Consider the following 18,158-nt stretch of genomic DNA (forward strand, 5'->3'; position numbering starts at 1 on the left):
TTTACATACATGGTTAATACCCCAGGCCCACGGGAGTCCCCGGTGGGCCTGACGGGTGTCCGTAGACCTCAGTAGCCCAGCACCAGGTTTCAAACAGGGTCTGGAGGCCTATGGGTGGTCCCCGCCAGGCACCGTGGTCCACCAGGTTGTTTCTGCAGGTCACTGTGGGCCACAATGGGGTCTCCACGGGTAGGACTGCGGCTGTCTGGGGGGCCCCGGGTCAGACCCACAGGTGTCTGAGGGGCCTTGGGTGTTTTTTTACATACAGGGTTGTTTCCTTGGGTCTGCGGGGACCTCTGGAGACCACCTGAGGTCTCCTCGGACTTCTCATGGGTAACGGCTGCCGGGTCTACGGGGGACACCTGCGGGGAAGAACCGGTGGCCCCACATGTGCTGTGGGGGCACCGTGGACCTGTAGGGACCACCCGAGGGCCCACAGACCCCCATGGGAACCACCCGATGCCCCTCAGACACCTGTGGGTCTGACCCGGGGCCCCCCAGACACCCGTGGGCCTACCCGTGGAGACCCCATTGTGGCCCACAGTGACCCGCGGAGGCCACCTGGTGGACCACGGCGCCTGGCGGGGACCACCCGTAGGCCTCCAGACCCTGTTTGAAACCTGGTGCTGGGCTACTGTGAGGTCTACGGACACCTGTCAGGCCCACCGGTGATTCCCGTGGGCCTGGGGTATTAACCCTGTATGTAAAATAATAAATTATGTATTTATGGGGGGTGGCACAGAGGGTGGGTTATGTATTTAAAAAATATAATGATGTTTATTGTGGGGCTGTGTATTGTTTTTATTGTGGGCACTGGGGGTGGGGGAAGGGGGTATTGGCCCCAAGGGTATGTGGGTAGGCCTCCCGCCTCTGTAGTGTGTGAGGGTGGTTAGGCCTCACGGGGTGGGGGGTAGTGGGGGAGGGTATTTAGGCCTCCCGAGTGGTGGGTGAGGGTGGGTTAACCCCTTAATGACTGTAGCGGTTAATAACCGCTATGGTGATTAAGGGTTAGGGGACATTACATTGGCTTTTGTTATTCTTGTTTATGTTTTGCAGCATCGGAGGGGCCATGGACGTTGATGAACATGAGGATGGCCTTCATCCTGGCATCCGGACATGGGTGAGTGCTATATGTATTTATTGTATTTATTGTGCTTTATGTATTTTAACTGGGCAAATTCACTACTATACTGTATGTGTTAGGGGGTGGGGTTGTATTTATTTTAAAGTATTTATGTGTTTTTAATTTTTTGGGGGGGGCACAGAATTGCTACTGCAGGCCTGCAGGGAACACCCGAGGGTCACCGCCGGCCTATAGTATTATTGCTGTGCAACCCAAAAATGTAATATTTGTACTGGGCGTATAGGGGTTGTTGGGGGCACAAGGGGTGTATGTTGTTTATTGCAATGTTTATTGGGGGTAATTGTCCCCAATAAACATGCTAGTATGCCTTAACCACTTAATTGCCTTAGCGGATAGCCGCTATGGTAATGAAGCAGCATTAAATTAATAATATTTTAATAATATTGTGTGGGAGCAGGGGTTGCCTGAGCTGAACCGCATTTATTTCTGGCTCAGGGACCACCTGCTTCCCGAGTTACAGGCCCCGGTTTGGGGCATCGGTGCCAGTGTCGCCGCCATCTATTATAGCGGGCACGTCGCGTATGGGATGCTATAAAGATGGCGGCGACACTGGCACCCGATGACCCATTCCGGGGCCTGTAACTTGGGAAGCAGGGGGTCCCTGATCCAAAAATCAATGCGGTTCAGCTCAGGGGACACTATTATTAAAATACATTAATGCTGCTTCATTTCCATAACAGATAGCCGCAAAGGTAAGGAATTATTCTTTATTGATATGTGTGTTTTACTCATAATGTAGATGTGCAGAGGGTCTCCGGAGCTGAACCGCTTTGGTTTTAGGTCCGGGGACCCCCTGCTTCCAGAGATACAGGCCCCTTTATGGGGTGCCGGTATCCTTCTGCTTTGTTTACATTCCGCGGTCACGTGATCAGGACATTTAAATGCAGAGGGATACCGGCTCCTCATAAAGGGGCCTGTATCTTGGGAAGCAGTGGGTCCCCGGACCTGAAACCAATGCGGTTCAGCTCCGGGGACCCCCTGCACATGTACACCATGAATAAAAATTGATTGCAAATATTTTTTATGTTGCTGATGTTTGCGCAGAGAGAGCGGCGGATCTCTCTCTGCTGCAAACACATCTCGGCAGGGGACGGCATATCGCCAGGTTATCGGCAGACAGACTGTCTCGCCACCGGCTACTCGGCGTGTTGCTTTCGCAGTGATTTGCCAGGGATTCGGCCAATCCAGAATACTGCGAGGGCAACACGCCAAAATTATGTCGATATTGAACCCCTGCCGAGAGTGCTTTTTCGGTGCTTACTGCATCGAGCCCTATGTCCCCTATAGGGTTAAATGAGGACATAGATGCCTGGTCCCTGTATTGATTATTGATTATATATTTTTCTTTCATCAGTTCTCTCTGCTTACTAGCCCATCATTGTACATTTATATTAGTAAGGTGTCATTAATTATTTTCTCTCTTATTTTAGGTTAAATCTATTTTTAATAAATTTATATGCTTATATGTATTTTAATAAAATATTGTTAAATGTCGTTTAATGTTGAATCATCAGCATTAGTCTTCAGTTGACACGATTGCTGCCGCTGCTGACTTGATTGGCTATCTGTACTTAATTGGTTGGCCAATACGAGAGGCAGGGGTGTATTTAGTGTCTCTAACCACTGGTGCTGATTTATTCCCTGATGTAGTAGCATTTACAGCTACGAAACGCGTAGGATTAATGATTTTATTGTACTAGTGCTTATATCAGCCTTTTATGATTATTGTGCTCCTTTTCTGCATTAACGGAAGATTGGTTTGCATTTTGATTCCTATACCGAGACACTGCCAAACGCCTAAGTGCCATTGAAGGGCTTCATTCGAGCCCTGTACTATTGGGACTGATATTCCGCATCACGCATGCGCAAGGGATTTTCCACTACGTGACCACCAACCATCGAGTGGCGACGTTGCTTTGCACTCTGGGACTCCGACTACCTCCGTCCTTGAGAAGGAGTTCCCACCGAGGAGATCTGGCCTAAGGGGAAGACGGAGTTCACAGCGCGTCCTCTGCACGGGTCGCGGAGCTGACGTCACGATTCCAGTCCAGATCACCAGAGGGCTTACTCCATCTGCCGCAGTTCGATTGTGTGGTAACCTGTTGTGTAATTATACACTATATGCCTATGATCTATCTATCAAATGTACGCAGAATACTCACCTTTATTTTACTAAACTAAATTTGATATACTTCACTATTGCGGTTTTGCGCTGTTGTTTTTTGTCATTTACCCTCTCTTTGGACTTGTATCAAAGGTTGGTAAGAGGCTTACAGTAGCCTTCCAGCCCTCATATAGTGACTGCTGAAGTGTTAGTCAGTCCCCTACATAGGGTTAGGCCTGGTTGTTATTTTCTGCTCTCACTCTGTTTGCTGATATGAAGCTGTTTTCTATTTAAAGCAGCTGGCTAATAAAGACTACTGTACATTTATTTCTCCTAAAACATCTCCGGTGTTTTACCCTCTGCGCAAATCTCCAACAGATTTATTCAATCTTTATACCCATCCTTGATGTGGGTAGTGCCCTGTACCTGCCCTTCATGCCGGGGTGCTCTATTCTAATAAAATACCACAAGTAGGTCTCCACCCCAGCGTATTTTCCACACGTACCCTCACACTATGTATTTTATATTTACGTTTCTTTGGGTAATAAAATGTCAACTTTTTGACTCACTTAATTTTATTATTGACTGAGACAATTTATATTTATTTGTATAATCTATCTGGATGTTTTTTGGGAGGCCCTTGGTTAATTTCATTTTATTTGTCTATTCATTAAAAGCCATGTTCTATATGGTTCAGAACATTATACTTTCTTAGGAGGTACTTTGCCATTTTTATGATGTCATTTACCCTGCATCTCCTCAAAAGGATTGCTTTTCTTTCTCTTCATATTTGTAATATATATCAAGCTTCGTTGAAGCTAGATCCTGAAGTAGCACCCGTTCTCTCTTTTAACTCGGTCTAGCGAGGTTATCTATGTTCTAGATATATGTATAAAACAAAGCTTCCTTTTTGTGCCTGATCCATGAAATTCCATAGCCGAAAGGAACTTTCTGATCTACAGGGAATTCCCTCAAAACTTTCATCCATCTCTAGACATAAATCATATGTAATAATCCCCTCCCTTTGTGGATGTCCTCCTGACAAGGCTAAGAAAATTTTACTCTGTACCATTGCTAGAAGTTTATGTTATATAACAGTGAGTCACTAGAGGGCAGTAGTGAAATATTTATGCAGTTTGTGTGTGATTTGAATCAGGTAACATGCCTAAAGAAGTAGTCTCGGTGGCCCAGTCGTTATAAACATTAGTTAGCCATTAAATGTATCCCTTTTACCTTATTTTTGTTTTGTTATTACAAAACCTTTTTTTCCTTGTTGAATCAGATATAAATAATCCAGGATGATACGATGTGGAATGTTATCTTTCTCTAGGTCAACCACTGTGGCAAGTCCTAATTAATATCTGTTTAAATCTGTTTTATTTCATTAAATCTCAGCCATTTGTAAAAAAAAAAAAAAAAATGTAAGCCAACAGGGTCAGCTTCTAATATTAATACAGTTCTTAAAGGTTGTGAAACCTTCTAGGAGACTTTTAGCGTTCTTTATCATGGTGTACTGTACCTCATTAACTTCTCCTTCAAATGACCACTAAAAGGTAGCAAAACCTACAATAAATCTACATTTCTCTAGGACTAGCTACTAGAACTTTCAACTACAATACTAATAGACAACTTTAAACATAACTAATTGAAGCATACCTTTGCTTTCCGCTGAATTCTTTCCAAATCTTGGTGTTTTGTTAAAGTAAAATCAAGAGAGTTCATATCTTTCATAAATGAATAATCTGTAAATTAAAAGAATGTAAAATTGATATATATACACAGTATATATAATGACATGTGAGTTTGTGTGTATATACAGTATATGAGTCTCCTATGCAAATCAAACAACACCCCTAAGAAAGTCAGTAACTTGACAAAACGCATAGAGTTAGTCCTTTGGACAATTTGAGCCACAACAGCTAGTCACTTGCACTTCTGTTCCTCCCTTTTAACAACCTGAACTGCAATACCGATTGAAGGTAAATGGGAACACCAAGTCCACTGGTGACCGCTGGTTCTGCACGGTATTTTGGCGTCCTGATACAAGTCAGGTTTCAGTGTTTTGCAACCGTGATTTGTTCCAGCTCTGATAAGACCACTGTGGCCTGCCTGTTGTCCCCATCTGAAATTCGACCTGAGGTTTGTAGCTGTTGAGAGTCCCCTCTGATGGCTCTAGAACACCCAGTCACCTTCTGACTAGAATCCGCTGATTCTACTTCCATGTGTGCTTGTGCGCACTCCACAATCCTCAGACAAACCTGATAGCACTCAGGATCGTGCATATCTGATCTCATCATGGCCGCCCCCCCCCCCCTTTTTATAAGGCTCCTCTCTGTCCCACAGCTACTACAGGCATTATCATTGGTTGCTATCATGTCCATGAACTGTAACATGTCCATTCTCCGTTGGAGAGGAACCTGCCAGGTGCAAGTGTGTGGATAGCATCACACAGAGGGGTTACATATCTATAGCTATAACATAAATGTATGCAAAGTGCTAAAGTCTCTGCACGGCATCCTTGTGTGTCCCTGACACTTGCATCTAATGGGGAAAGAGTCCCTGTATCATGGGGCCTTTCCCTATCGCACATACAAGCTGTGGTGGAATTGGGGCCTAGCTGGAGCCTGAAGGGGAACTCTAGGCCTAGTCTCAGGGCCACTGGCTCCTGAGACACTACCATACCCCTTTGTTTCCCAGCTCCGACTAGCGTGGCCTCTGGTGAGCCAAAATGTATCAGCCTTAATGTAGGGGATTGCTGCTGCCCTATTGGTTGTTTCACACCTCTCCGGCGGCACCCGGCATCTCCCTGCACTCGCGTCAGAGGTAGGGGGGGAAACCCGGAGGACCAAGGGGAACCCAGGCTATACTCTCCCCCTGGCTAAACCCCAACGCCCCCCCTTGGGAACATTGCAACACCTAATACACATATATTTACACAATAAAAATACAGTGTCATATATATAACTTAACACAGGGCAACGACTTTACACAATATTATACATCACAACAAACATGTTGATAATGGAATATAGTAAAGTGGGTGCTCCAAAGTGTCTGGAATATATATTGTCCTTAATCAATTATATAAATACAGGCTCTGGAGTGATGCTCTATTATGGAGTGGGTCCGGATTAATAGCATGAGTGAATTACCAGTCAGTTGATAATAAAGTGTCTCCTGAAGTGAACCAGCAAGATGAATAAACAATCCACTTGTAGTTAACTCCTTGGAGTCAACCTAAATTAAAACTGGTATTGCATACACTTGTAATTATTGAGAAATAAAGCTGATTTCTTACCCACTCCTGAGCCTCCACGAGTCCCTGATGGTGTGTCCAACCTTTGAGTATAAGGAGCCAATGCAAAAAAGAAGAAAACAGCAGCGCACTGCATGGGAGCCAGGTGGTTAAAAATCAATATGTTTATTAATCAAATAAGCATCACCCACTGGGATAGTGCCACCTTGTTAAAGCACTCGCATCCGAAACGCGTAGGAGGGTGGCACTAAGCTGGGAGAAGCTTATTTGATTAATAAACATATTGCTTTTTAACCACCTGGCTCCCTAGCAGTGCGCTTCTGTTTTCTTCTTTTTTATGTTGATAATAGAGGCTAGCTTGCCCTTAGCTAGCTGCTGAGACTCATAGTGGGGTGCCCCTAATGAATCATAGGCCACCCGATTTGGAGGGCGCCTTACTCTTCCGCAAATCCCTCTGGGGAGTAGTAATCATAAACTTGAGGCTCAGGTTCTCTCATAAGAGGTACAACAGTCTCTGAAATGTCTTTCTGGCACAAAGGCTGGACTCCTGGGGTCCAGAGGACGGCTTGTTGGAGCCACTGATACAGGTTCCTGCGGCCTGGGCCCATACCCGTTACTCCTTCTGGAGGTGCCCCTTGATCTCTATAAGAGGGTCCTTCTATAGGATCCCCAGTGGTTTCCAGTATGGATTCTAAGTTTTCCTCAGATTCCTCTGGCTCACTGGCCAATGGTACAGTCTCTATCTCGGGATCAGTATATCCCACTTGTGGGATAGGCAGTAGATATTTAGGTGCCAGACCTTTACCCTACCATCCGGGTCACGTATGCAGTAAACAGGGAGGCCCGGCATCTGAGATTCCACTTCGTTGACCCCGTCGCACCAGCTATCGACCAGCTTCTGTTTGCCGGTGATCTCTAGAGTACGCAGGAGAATGGCGTCTCCAGGACGAATTTCCCGATGTCGGACCTTGTGGTCGTACCACCGCATGTTGCAGGTATTCAGATGGGCTGATGCTTTCTCCGCTAGTTGGTAAGCACTCTGCGTACTTTCTTTGAGCCGTTGAACATACTTATAGTGCATCTTGTTGGGTACCCAATTGGTAGATAACATCAGATGGATGTCCACAGTCAGTCGTGCCTCTTGCCTGAACATCAGGAACTATGGGGTGAATCCTGTGGACTCGTGTCAGGTGCAATTATAAGCGTGCACTAAGGATTCCACATGTTTGCTCCACTCAGTCTTTTGTGCACCATTTAGGGTGCCGAGCATGTCGAGGAGGGTCCTGTTGAACCTCTCGGGCAGAGCATCTCCCTCCGGGTGGTAAGGAGTCATTCGGGACTTGTCTATATTGAGTAGCTTCAGCAACTCCCGGATGAGTTAGCTTTCAAAGTCCCATCATTGATTCAAGTGCAGACGATTTGGTAGCCCGAAGTGTACGAAGTACCGTTCCCATAAGATTTTAGCCACCGTAATGGCCTTCTGGTCTTTGGTGGAGAATGCTTGAGTGTAGTGGGTGCAATGGTCCATAATTACAAGTACATTCCCAATGCCCCTCGAATCGGGCTCTATACATAGGAAGTCAATGCATACAAGGTTAAGGGGACCCGAGCTCTTCAGATGGGCCATTGGAGCGGCTCTGGTAGGCAATGTCTTCCGCTGTATACAATACCAAAATGTGTGTCACTGATTACATGTGTTTTTACCCTTATAGTGTATGCACCAAACACATACACTGGAATCAGGTCAGGAGGGAAAGGGTTAACGGTGTTTGTATGTTTATGGCCCTTTGTTCCCCTTCCCGCCTTTTTAACCCCCATTTGCAGCCTGTCCCATAGGTCACCATTGGAGCTCCATAGAAGTCTATGGAGATTTCAAGGTTTTGGGCCCTATATCGAGAAAGACCCGCAGGTGGCACCCGAGAGGAGGAGTGGCGCTTTTCCCTTTGAAATAAATAGGCGTAATGCATTTCAATGGGAATTCCTCGAGTCCGCTCTCCAGGAACTGAGTTGGCTGCCGGCCAAACCGCAGTATCCGAAAATAGTTACATCCTCAAAGAAAGAGCTTTGATCGTTCGATTACCGTGGGAACTCAGCCACGGCCAAGTTCAAACATATTAAAATTGTAACTTTGGTTCTGGGGTAGCTAGCGGTCCAATTCTTTTTGCCCCTAGCTCATGGGAACCTCCTTACTCGACCCCAACTGGGTCCGATGGGCAATGGTCACGGGAAAGGGTCGCGGTCGCCACAATGGTCGCCGCCTTTGCCCACGGTGGCGGAGAAAAGCCGCTAGGTTTTAAAACGCGAAGTGCGAAAGTGAAAAAACCTGTAACCATTATCTCCGGTTCGGTAAGGACTAGAAGGCTGGGATTTGGCCAGCATGCAGTCACAGCTCCGGCATGATTGCATGGCAATTTCAAGCCCTCTACGATCAACCAAACGGAGTATGATTAACTGTTTAAATTGTGGTTTTCCCATTGACTCCAATGGCGGAGAAATGCAATTTGTAAAACATGTCGTTTTAAAATCTAATATTGTATCCCTCATTTGGTAGGTCACAGCGAACTGAAACTTGGCCACCATGGAGAGTCCCCTCCGGCATGAGGGTCTGGCAAGTTTTAGCCCGACCGGCCCAACCGAACGGAATATTTTGATGTATATAAAATATTGTAAATCCACTATATTTTATGCCTACAGCAAAGCCTGCGAAAACTACTGGCCCATAAGGTAGAAAGAGAAGGGTGAACCCGGAGCGACAGCGAACAGCACAATGACATCAGAGTCCGAAGTTGAACATCAAAGCTTTATTGATAACACACAATGGAAACAGCAGGCTGCAGCACAGCCTCCTCCTCAACGCGTTTCACGCACAATGGCGCTTCGTCTGGGAGTAAGGAGGGTGCCTGCAAGCCCCATATTTAAAGCACAAACACTGTGAATGTGGAGTTAATTAAAAACGTAACAGCTGTGAGTATCAAATAGAGGACATATCTCTTTCACTAGTTGCATAGTGACACATAGCAACGTTACTTAATGATGTTCTCATTTACTCATTGCATATTAAAGAACATTTTAAACAGTCTCTTAGTGATAATCATTGGCTGTGAACATAATAAGACAATATAAAAACAAATAAAGTGAATAGATGTTGCAAAAACAGAATGGGTCTATATAAACATGATCTATCTATTTTGTACTTTATATTATATTGAAGTGGTAGACTACGATCTAGATGTATCACAAAAACCCAAATGGAAAATAAGGGGGGGGGGGTGAGGGGGAAAAGGGGGGGGGGGGTAGAGGGGGGTGTGGGGGGGAGGGGAGGGGAGAGAAAAAGAGGGGGGGAAAGGGGTAGGGGAAAGGGTAGAGAGGGGGGAGGGGAAAGGGTGGAGGGGGAAAGGGTAGAAAGGGGGAGGGGGAAGGGAGAGAAAGAAAAAAGAAAGAAAGAGGGCAAGGAGAGCAGAAGTGATTATAACATAGTAAATAACACCATATTATAAAAATACAGTGTCTAAATAAACTTTGAAAAATGCAATCATAAAAAACATCTCAGATCCCAATCGACATTCAGTCCATTGGGCTGTAACGTATTAAGAGTAAAGATCCAGTGTGCTTCTCTTTGGCGAAGGATTTTAATCTTATCACCACCCCTTGGGGGTAAGGCAACTTGTTCTATTGCCACACACTGGAATGACCCTGTACAGCCCAATGGACATGAATTGAGATGTCTGGACACAGGATGTAACATGTCATGACTACGGATCAATCTGAGATGCTCTAGGATCCTAACCTTAAGCATACGACTTGTTAAGCCAACGTACTGTTTAGTACAGCGGCAAGTCAGCAGGTAGATCACATAGTCAGAACGACATGAGATGAAAGAATGAATCTTAAATCTGCGTGTCCCATCTGAATTGCAGAAATGAGTAGCTTTCAACATATTTGGACAGAATTTGCATCTCCCACACTTGTATGAACCAATATGTTTGGGAAAGAATGTCCTAGTGGACTGAATGGGTTTGAGTACACTAGGTGACAGTTTGTTGCCCAATGTAGGCGCCTTGCGGAACACAATACGTGGACCCGTACTCCCAATTTTAGATAAAAGGGGGTCTAATGTCAGGGTGCCCCAATGTTTATTAATGATACACTTGATGGCAGGGGCTTGGTCACTATATCCTGTGATAAAGAAAGGAACATCTGAATTATCAGCTTGTCTAACTTTAGGGGTCATGGAAATTAAGGAATCTCTATTCGTGTCAAGGGCTGATTGATACGCCCTATTGAGATCTTCCTGCTGATAGCCCCTGGCCAAGAATCTATCTTTCATTTCTTCCGCCCTCTGAACAAAGTCCTCCACGGTGGAACAGTCACGACGTAAACGTAGGAACTGCACCCGTGGGATACCTTTGATCAGAGGGCGGGAACGACAACTGTCAGCATGTAAAAGTGTATTTCTAGCATTTTCTTTACGAAATATGTCTGTTTGAATACATTTGGAATTGTCCACATACAAATTAAGATCCAAAAATGGAATCCTATTAATATGATAATTATGTGTGAACTTTAGATTTAATTGATTATCTGACAAGTAGTCAAAGAATTTAAGTAACTCGACTTCCCCACCACTCCAAACCATCTACAGGTCATCAATATAGCATTTGTAAAACGCTATATTGTGCCTAAAAGGATTATTATCTCCAAACACGTGGGAGGCCTCCCACCAACCCATGAACAGGTTGGCATAGGATGGGGCAAAGAAAGTCCCCATGGCAGTCCCACGTGTTTGGAGATAAAATTGCTGATTGAATGTGAAATAATTGTGTGTGACGGAAAAACGGATGCTATCTAAAATGAAAACAATATGTGCCGGAGATAAAGTGGATTGTGATTCAAGAAAAAACCTAGTGGCTGTGATACAGTGTTCGTGGTGTATAATGTTATATAAAGAGGCTACATCAAGAGTGACCCATAAATAAGATGTGTGCCAGGTGAAAGGTGCAAGGAGTGAAAGAATGTGTTTGGTGTCCATAACATAAGAGGGTAAGGTGAGTACTAGTGGTTGAAGGAAGTGATCAATGTACTGTGAAAGGTGTTGGAAATAATGGGTCTACCTGGGGGTGCAGTGAGTGTCTTGTGAATTTTAGGTAAGTGATGAAAAATGGGTGTGATGGGATTTGGAGTGGTGAGGAAGTCCCTTTCAACGGAGGTCAAAACATTCAACATTTCTCCCTCGTTCAGAAGTTCACCAAATTCTCGTTGAAAAGAAGAGGTGGGGTCACATGTCAGGGTGCTATACGCTTCCGTGTCTCCTAGTTGTCTTAATGCTTCAGAAATGTAATACTCTCTTTCAAGGACGACCATAGCACCTCCCTTGTCCGCTTTCTTTATAACAATCTGACTATTAGATGACAATGCATAAATGGCTTCTCTCTGTGAAACTGCGAGGTTATCATGTTTATGTCTATGAAAATCTATGTCATTCACTCTGATATCTCTAGCCAAAAGAGAAAGGTCATGTTCAATAGCCTTTTGAAAGATCTCAATAAATTGTCCCTTCATATATGTGGGATTAAATTTAGATTTAGTCTTAAAGCCTGAATTCTGTCTTCCTAGTGTAGCCCCCTGTAAACAGCACAGGCTATACATATCTTCCTTCTACTGTGATAAGCCCTGTTAAGATCAGGCGCCAGTAATCATCATGGGTTTTCCCCCTTCATAGCCCTATCCTGAGTGGTAGACACAGGCCTGGACTCTGCTGCAGGCGTGAGCAAGAGGGGAGGTTCTGCTGACACCATGAGGGGAGGGGCTAGCTCTATATTTAGCAGCCAACTCCGCAGAGTGGCGTGTTCTTCTGGTTTTTCGTTCGAGAGAGTAGTTAGGAAGAGTTCGAGTGAACCGTGATATCGAGAGTCTAGAGTTGCCGGTTATTATGCCGTGAGCCACGAATCCTGCGGAACGGTCCGAGGAGTATCAGGAGGCTGTGGGCTCCCCGGCGCCGAGTGCCGGAAGAGAGAGAGAGAGGAACTGAATCGATCAGTGTCTATAGGTAGAGCTGATAGAATCATAGACTGGTGGACCAATGCCCTCACCCCACTGCCAGGGGTGATGGAGGAGAATTCAAGACCCACCTCGAGGCTAACCTCGGGGGTGGGCCACGGGGTATTGAAGCCCTAGCTCAGACCATCCTGCCAGAAGAGTGACTTGGAGGGAAGGAGAGGAGGAAGTATTTGGGCGAAGGTGAGCGGTGTATAACCCATCCTGGCGATTGTGTTGCAACTGCTGGAATCCTTATTGTTGGGATATTGTTGCTCTGTCAAATAAAACAAAAAGAGATACCGGCGCCTAGTGAGTCCAAATGATGGAGTCCTGGATATCCAGTAGAAATAGTTCAAGTCCCAAGATGATCAACAGTCTCTAAATCTTTGGGTGCTCAGATAGGACTTCATGCATGGGAAGTGGAACATGAAATGAAAAAGGGATATTTAGTGCAACACAGCTAAAACAAATTATACAGACATAAAATTGCAAACTGGTTGACACTAGGTGACAAGACAAACAGACACACCAAGACAGACAACACAAAGCAAAGCTAATGATAAAAGTTAATTTAATATAACTAAATGAATAAAATAGTTGGACAAAAATCTGGAACGCTGCTCCGGTCGGTTAAAACCTAGATAACACTCACAGGACGGCAGATAGTATATCGCAGTAGACTGGTATGGGCTGTTGGCCATGTGTAGAGGGTCCGCAGAGTGTCCTGGAAGCCGTGTATTCCTTCCGTATCTCCTAGCTGGCAGAAACCGGAAATGACGTCTCCGTCGTGTGCCGGAACCGGTAGTGACGTCACCGGACGTGGCGTCAAGGCCTGGCAATCTTCAACGGAGCCAAAGGAAATGGCAATCCCCGCCTCCTTGTCTCTCTAACTTTCAGCCACAGCACTCAGCGCTTGTACTGCTTGTCCACTGTTAATGTCCAAATCACAATAAAATGGCCCTTTTTCATTTTCATGTTCCATTTTCCATGCATAAAGTCCTATCTGAGCACCCAAAGATTTAGAGACTGTTGATCATCTTGGGATTTGAACTATTTCTACAAGATATCCAGGACTCCATCATTTTGACTCACTAGGCGCCGGTATCTCTTTTTGTTTTATGCTGTCTATTCAGTTTATCATCAGGCTGCCTTTTTTACCATTAGGGCTCACCCTTTCTTTCTCTGTCAAATAAAGAGACTATTCTTCATCCATAAAGACTGTGTGTGACTTGGAGAGTATAACCCTGGGACCCGCTACCAGGGGTGATGGGGAGAGAATTCAAGACCCACCTCGAGGCTAACCTCGGAGGTGGGCCACGGGGTATTGAAGCCCTAGCTCAGACCATCCTGTCGGAAGAGTGACTTGGAGGGAAGGAGAGGAGGAGGTCGTGGGAGGTGAGCGGGTTGTACCTCGCCCTGGCGATTGTATTGCGGCTGCTGGAAGCCTTATCGTTGAGATATCGTTGCTCTGTCAAATAAAGAGACTGTTCTGCACCCGTAAAGACTGTGTGTGATTTGGAGAGTATAACCCTGGGACCTGAGGGGTTCTTCTATACCTGTCCTGTCACATTACCCTAGGAGTATAGAAGATGGAGGCTCTGCATCACTAAGAGATCATGGAGGCTACCACCCCAGAATCCCGGTCCTGGCTCCCCCACAGCACCGCGGGAAGCTCAGGCCCTCCTGTTCCTAACAGGTACGCACCACACCGCATGTAATCTGCCCCCCTGTGCCCTAGACACGACCGTAGAGTCTGGGGGGGGGGGGGAAGCAGGGTTACACTAAAAATTCAGAAGGATCATAGGTCACACTGTTATTCTCATTGAGAAGATCAGTTAGATCTTGCTGGAAACACATGTCTCTGAAATCTAAGGATAGAGATTGAGTATGGTTAATGTCAAACAAGGGAGCCATTGCATTGTTAGCAGATTGTACACTCCTGGAGGAGAAAAAACGTTTAAGGGTTAATTTGCGTATGAAACAATACATGTCTACCGTCGTGGAAAACAAATTAAATCGTGTATTGGGTGCAAACGAAAGTCCCAGATGTAACACAGATTGCTCTGCAGTAGTGAGTTCATAATTGGAGATGTTAATCACATTACAATTGTCCTTTTCTAGGTCTTTAACTTTTTGGCAGGCATTCCACCATACATTTTTCCTTTTGCTTCTTCTGGTCTTCCCCCGTTTTTTGGAGCTTTATGGCCCTCTGCTCTATTGGGATTTATATTGACAATTGAAGTAACATTTTCTTCTCCAGAGGATGGACAAAAGTCACTTTCTGAGAGAGTAAAGGAAACTGCATGTCCCGTATGATCACTATCTGAGGCTCCTGATTGGGTCCTGTCTTTGGAAGTTTTGAGAATGGATTTATTTGAGTTGGCCTTTTTCACATTATGATTCTTAGATTTATTAAAAAAAAAAATTGTTCTTTTATGTAGCTTTTTACCAAACATAAACTTGTTTAGCCTCGTAATCAGCCTTATCACGTTCAAACTTCGTCTATTTCATGATACTGATGATTTTCTCTTGCTTCTTAATTTTAGTAGCTAAGTTAACATCTAGATCTTTGAAGCTATCAATATGGGAAAAGGCCTTGAGTTGTGTTTTTAAATCATTCACTTGTTTGGTCACAGATTTCTTCTCCAGCAGTTTATGCTGGATAATGAGGACCATAAGTTTAAATGAACATTCATCCAAAATCATGCACCATTTACGCTCAAATTCTTCTTTGTCAACCCAAATGAGGGTGCTTTGGTTAGGCGTAGCCCTCTAGGTATGCATCTGACTGTTATAATTTTCAATGGTAGTGATTTCCCACCAAATTCTTTGGTCATGTAGCAGGTATTTCTCCAATCTAGTGAATTGCATTTTTAAATCAGCTGCATCTTCACAGTAAATTTCAGAAGATTCTTTAAAAATGGCTTCTGCTCTGAGTGCCCGCTGAGAAGTATTGCAACAGCTAAAAACAGTGTCTGTGGGGCTGGCAGATTCCAGATCCATAGTGCAGCCTGCTGTTTGTGTGTGTATAACAGTCAATTGGGACACTTCCAAATCAGCCTCTTGAAGTTAAAATGGCTTGTGGATACGGTCCCTCTGATGTGGCTTATGTGTGTTCAAATGAATGATTGCATGAATCAGCGAATGGCCAAGCTGCTGAGAGAAGAAAGTCCAGGGATGTGTGACTGTCATGCGCTCCTAGGCCAACGCTGAAAGGATTCAATTTTTGGATCTTAATTTGTATGTGGACAATTCCAAATGTATTCAAACAGACATATTTCCTAAAGAAAATGCTAGAAATACACTTTTACATGCTGACAGTTGTCGTTCCCGCCCTCTGATCAAAGGTATCCCACGGGTGCAGTTCCTACGTTTACGTCGTGACTGTTCCACCGTGGAGGACTTTGTTCAGAGGGCGGAAGAAATGAAAGATAGATTCTTGGCCAGGGGCTATCAGCAGGAAGATCTCAATAGGGCGTATCAATCAGCCCTTGACACGAATAGAGATTCCTTAATTTCCATGACCCCTAAAGTTAGACAAGCTGATAATTCAGATGTTCCTTTCTTTATCACAGGATATAGTGACCAAGCCCCTGCCATCAAGTGTATCATCAATAAACATTGGGGCACCCTGACATTAGACCCCCTTTTATCTAAAATCGCAAATACGGGTCCACGTATTGTGTTCCGCAAGGCTCCTACATTGGGCAACAAACTGTTACTTAGTGTACTTAAACCCATTCAGTCCACTAGGACGTTCTTTCCCAAACTTATTGGTTCATACAAGTGTGGGAGATGCAAAGTCTGTCCAAACATGTTGCAAGCTACTCATTTCTCCAATTCAGATGGGACACGCAGATTTAAGATTCATTCTTTCATCTCATGTCGTTCTGACTATGTGATCTATCTGCTGACTTGCCGCTGTACTAAACAGTATGTCGGCTTAACAAGTCGTATGCTTAAGGTTAGGATCCTAGAGCATCTCAGATTGGTCCGTAGTCATGACATGTTACATCCTGTGTCCAGACATCTCAATTCATGTCCATTGGGCTGTACAGGGTCATTCCAGTGTGTGGCAATAGAACAAGTTGCCTTACCCCCAAGGGGTGGTGATAGGATTAAAATCCTTCGCCAAAGAGAAGCACACCGGATCTTTACTCTTAATATGTTACAGCCCAATGGACTGAATGTCGATTGGGATCTGAGATGTTTTTTATGATTGCATTTTTCAAAGTTTATTTAGACACTGTATTTTTATAATATGGTGTTATTTACTATGTTATAATCACTTCTGCTCTCCTTGCCCTCTTTCTTTCTTTTTTCTTTCTCTCCCTTCCCCCTCCCCCTTTCTACCCTTTACCCATCCCCCTTTTCCCCCTCCCCCCTCTCTACCCTCCCCCCCCCCCCCTAATTTTCCATTTGGGTTTTTGTGATACATCTAGATCGTAGTCTACCACTTCAATATAATATAAAGTACAAAATAGACAGATCATGTTTCTATAGACCCATTCTGTTTTTGCAACATCTATTCACTTTATTTGTTTTTATATTTTCTTATTATGTTCACAGCCAATGATTATCACTAAGAGACTGTTTAAAATGTTCTTTAATATGCAATGAGTAAATGAGAACATCATTAAGTAACGTTGCTATGTGTCACTATGCAACTAGTGAAAGAGATATGTCCTCTATTTGATACTCACAGCTGTTACGTTTTTAATTAACTCCCCGTTCGCAGGGTTTGTGCTTTAAATATGGGGCTTGCAGGCACCCGGCAAAAAGAGGGGGAAGGGGAACACAAAATGAATGTGTCCCCTAAAGAATTCACTAACTGCACACCTACATAATGTAAAATCTAACTTTTAATAAATTTACTTAAAACATATATTACCAAACGTGGTGTACTATGAGTTTTAAAAAATGAATTAAATGGACAATATCGTGCAACCATGTCAATAAATGTATGATTGTACAAACCCAGATGCAATATTCCTTGGGTTTGACAGGACAGTGGATGCTGTAAGTCGGGGTATTAACCCCTCTGGAGTTAGTATGCAGACTGTAGGTAACCGTATCCTACTCAGTGAGCCTTTAACTGGTCAAAGATCCAGCAATCCTGCAATGATATATATAGCAGCAAACACCTATAGTTGTATTAAATGCATATGCTTGAAAGGTGACGCTGACACAGGCACAATCAATCGAGAATAACCCTCAGTATAGTTAAGCTAGGACTCACAGTACCATTGACATAGAGTTACCCAGCAGGGAGGCTCTAATTGTGCATATATCATGTATTGTATGTAGCAGGGAGGCAGACTTACTGCCTGTTGTTATATTATCCAACTAATGCCGTCTGCATAAATAGAGCCAGGAGACTTAAGAGCACTACATTAAAACCAGCTCCAAGTAGGAGACTGACACAACTGCGCGTCCAACGCGCGTTTCCCTCCAGCAAAGGAGCTTCTTCAGGGACAAATTATTATTACTGGGGGAGAGGGGACTGAGACCTTTTATACCCCAGCAGTACCTTGATTAGTGATTAATGGTTAACAGCTGTTGTACATGCGCAGTGCATCATACACCTAGGTGCAACTCCAAAACACACATTTGGCCAT

At 44.4% G+C, this 18,158-nt stretch overlaps 2 protein-coding genes across 2 annotated transcripts in view; both read right to left on the reverse strand.

The window, feature by feature from the left end:
• Positions 1 to 18,158, reverse strand: part of JMJD1C (jumonji domain containing 1C) — a 1,023,975-nt gene that overhangs the window by 698,504 nt on the left and 307,313 nt on the right. The gene's annotated exons all lie outside the window — the stretch shown is intronic.
• The window catches only part of LOC142502123 (disintegrin and metalloproteinase domain-containing protein 10-like), a 440,300-nt gene that overhangs the window by 269,774 nt on the left and 152,368 nt on the right, over positions 1 to 18,158 (reverse strand). Inside the window, exon 5 of the mRNA XM_075612980.1 lies at positions 4,905 to 4,990. Coding sequence (XP_075469095.1) covers positions 4,905 to 4,990 — 86 coding nt within the window. The remainder of the gene's footprint in view (positions 1 to 4,904; positions 4,991 to 18,158) is intronic.

Source organism: Ascaphus truei, chromosome 8 (assembly GCF_040206685.1).
Source record: "Ascaphus truei isolate aAscTru1 chromosome 8, aAscTru1.hap1, whole genome shotgun sequence".
In the NCBI taxonomy this organism is placed as follows: domain Eukaryota; kingdom Metazoa; phylum Chordata; class Amphibia; order Anura; family Ascaphidae; genus Ascaphus; species Ascaphus truei.